The sequence below is a fragment of the Arachis duranensis genome, chromosome 7 (assembly GCF_000817695.3).
Source record: "Arachis duranensis cultivar V14167 chromosome 7, aradu.V14167.gnm2.J7QH, whole genome shotgun sequence".
Lineage (NCBI taxonomy): Eukaryota > Viridiplantae > Streptophyta > Magnoliopsida > Fabales > Fabaceae > Arachis > Arachis duranensis.
Genome location: NC_029778.3, coordinates 12,401,877 through 12,404,414, shown reverse-complemented (window position 1 = coordinate 12,404,414; position 2,538 = coordinate 12,401,877). Strand labels below are relative to the sequence as shown.

The 2,538-nt window shown below is 43.5% G+C and overlaps 1 protein-coding gene across 1 annotated transcript; it reads right to left on the bottom strand.

The window, feature by feature from the left end:
• Positions 1 to 406: 406 nt before the first annotated feature.
• On the bottom strand, positions 407 to 2,099 carry LOC107457797 (E3 ubiquitin-protein ligase RDUF2-like). Its single transcript, XM_052251492.1, has 4 exons — positions 1,639 to 2,099; positions 1,009 to 1,572; positions 795 to 960; positions 407 to 638 (listed from the first exon to the last, which is right to left on the bottom strand). Exons 1-4 carry the CDS (start codon positions 1,820 to 1,822, stop codon positions 407 to 409), a joined length of 1,146 nt encoding a protein of 381 aa, XP_052107452.1. The 5' UTR covers positions 1,823 to 2,099.
• Between the last annotated feature and the right edge of the window lie 439 nt (positions 2,100 to 2,538).

Sequence of the window (2,538 nt, the reverse complement as noted above, 5' to 3'; positions counted from 1 at the left end):
TTTCTTTTGCATATTTTATATTTTAAAAGTGATTAATAAAAAGAACTCTGTTTCTATATTATAGAAAATAATCTACAAAACTAATATGTATTTTTGGTCCTTGTCAGCTAACTTCCAAACAATGTAAACAAAAAATGAGTGACAATATATTATATGTATTATCTTTGTGTATATCTCTCTTGTACATTTTTTAATTTTATAATTAAAAGTGATCAATAAAAAGTCAAATAAAAAAAAGGTCGATCATTTATATCATTTAGAAAAGAGTGTACAAGAGAGTTATACAATGTAAATATCATTTCTGTTTCTTTCTCTGACCTTAAAATCTTCGTCTTCCCACAATAAGCAAAGTTGATTCATGCATATCCTTCAAAATCTTGATCTTGATCATCATCATGGATCAACGTCACCAAGCTCTAGAACCACCACTATTTACATCCATAGACCAAGTCCTGCGTTGACGCAAAGGGGAGTGATCCAAATCGAAATTGACAGCGGAAGGTGCCGTGCCATTATTTGTCATAGTTCTATTTCTATTTGAAGGTGATGATGATGAATACTGCCTAGGATAATCACCATTCCGAGAAGAAGAAGAAGGAAAAGAATGATGATGATGAAGAGCACCATGATTCCCACGTCTGAAGCAACCAAAGAAACTATTCATCATTCTCCTCAACCCACCACCACTTTCTCTCTCTCTTGAAGTAGTTGAAACCGCCCAAGAAACCCTCCTCCTCTCACCACCACCACCACCACCGCCACCATTATTATTATTGTTGTTATTACTATCAAACCCTCCTCCATCCATTTCTGTGTACACAGCAGGAAGAAGATTTTCCCTCTCTGATCCCCCTCTTCCTGCACCGGTTAACCTCCCAACCGCAAAACCGCCACCCGGTAACCGCCATATTGTTAGCCCCACATTGTTATTATTGCCGTTATCATTGTTATTGTTATCTTCTTGATCGGCACGTGCGCTGTTGTTGGTGGCCGCATTCTGCACGTGACCGTTATTGTTTTGTTCTGTGGGCAACTCGTGGCGGCAAACCGGGCAGGAGTTTCGAAGGGCGAGCCACGGCAAGATGCAGTCCGAGTGGTATATGTGCTTGCACGGCATTTCTTTAGCTTTTGTTCCGATCTCGAAGGCTTCCTTGCAAACTGCGCAATGTGGCTCTGTGGCGAGGTTGTTCTCGGTGATCTCCACCTCCGGCAAGCCTTCTACGGCGGATTTTGACGCCGGAGGAGGCTGCTGGTTGTGGTGGTGAAGGTGTCGCTCGTGCCTTTCGAAATGTGAGAACTGCTCCAAAACCCTATCGAAGCCTGTTCCAAGGAGAAACTCCGACATGCTCGGTGGCAAGGGACGGAGACCGGCACCGGCGCCGTCGTCATAGAAAAGCTCGAACCCCCTGCGTCTGCTGGTTCCCTCGGATTGCTCGCCGCCGCGGAGCATGATGACCGGATTGATCGGCGACCTGTCACCGCCTGTTCCTCCGCCACCGCCATTGGTGTTCCGGCAGTGTCGCCGTTGATTTTGCCGCGACAAGCTAACATTGTTGTTGTCATTATTATTGCTATTATCGTTTGTGGTGGTGGCGACGGCGTTATTTTCAACGGAATTATGACGCTGGTGACGTTGATGGTGGCCTATCATGTACATCGCTGCCGCCGGCAACCGTCGACCGCGGTTGCCATCGGCGTAAACGGTGCGTGTGTTAGGATCTACCTCTTCGACAAAACCGCTATCGCAATCTGGACAAATCACAATGTCCTGCCTCCATACCCTCACAAATTTATTGCACCTGTAACACCAATGCGAAGACATCTACGGCTATCGTATGAAAATACGTATACGTATACGTATTAGTATTAGTGTTAGTATTATTCTCTAATACCGATAACTGTTTACAAATTACAACCCAGAGTTGATCAAGTCAGATCCGATGCTCTTTTTCTTTTTTCTTATTATCGGAATTGAAAGGCGAATCTCTGAAAAGAAGAAAAGGTTGTTGATATGAGAATTCAGAGACTTAATAATTCATCAATGTGTTCGGCTTCTTTGTTTTTTTTTTTGTTTTTCGATGGAGGGGAGAGAGACGGAATTAGAGAGAGAAAGTTGGGGTTCGTTGTTGGACATCCTGGGGAAGAGAGAAAGAATGGGATGACAGTTTTCGTGTTGTTTGGTTTGCGAGGGGGGAAGAAGGGAACAGCGAAACAGCATCGTGCAACGACGTTGTGGGTTAGGCGACACGTGGCATGATCTCGTTGGTTGGGGGTGGTTGCTTTTTCCTGTTACTAGTTGCGACTGAGTGAAGCCGGCGCGTGGGTTGTAAGTGGGTGGTGGCAGCAGAGCTCTGTTTTTGGGTTTGACTCAAAATAGGACAACAAGGTTGCAACTGGTGAAGCGAGAATGGATTAATGGAAGGTATTTTTATATCTTTTCTTTTGGATTTTTTTCTATTTCTGTTTAACAGATTTATTTTCTCCTTTCTTTTTAATATAATTCTCATTTATTATGCTTGGATCTTTTCTAATTACAGA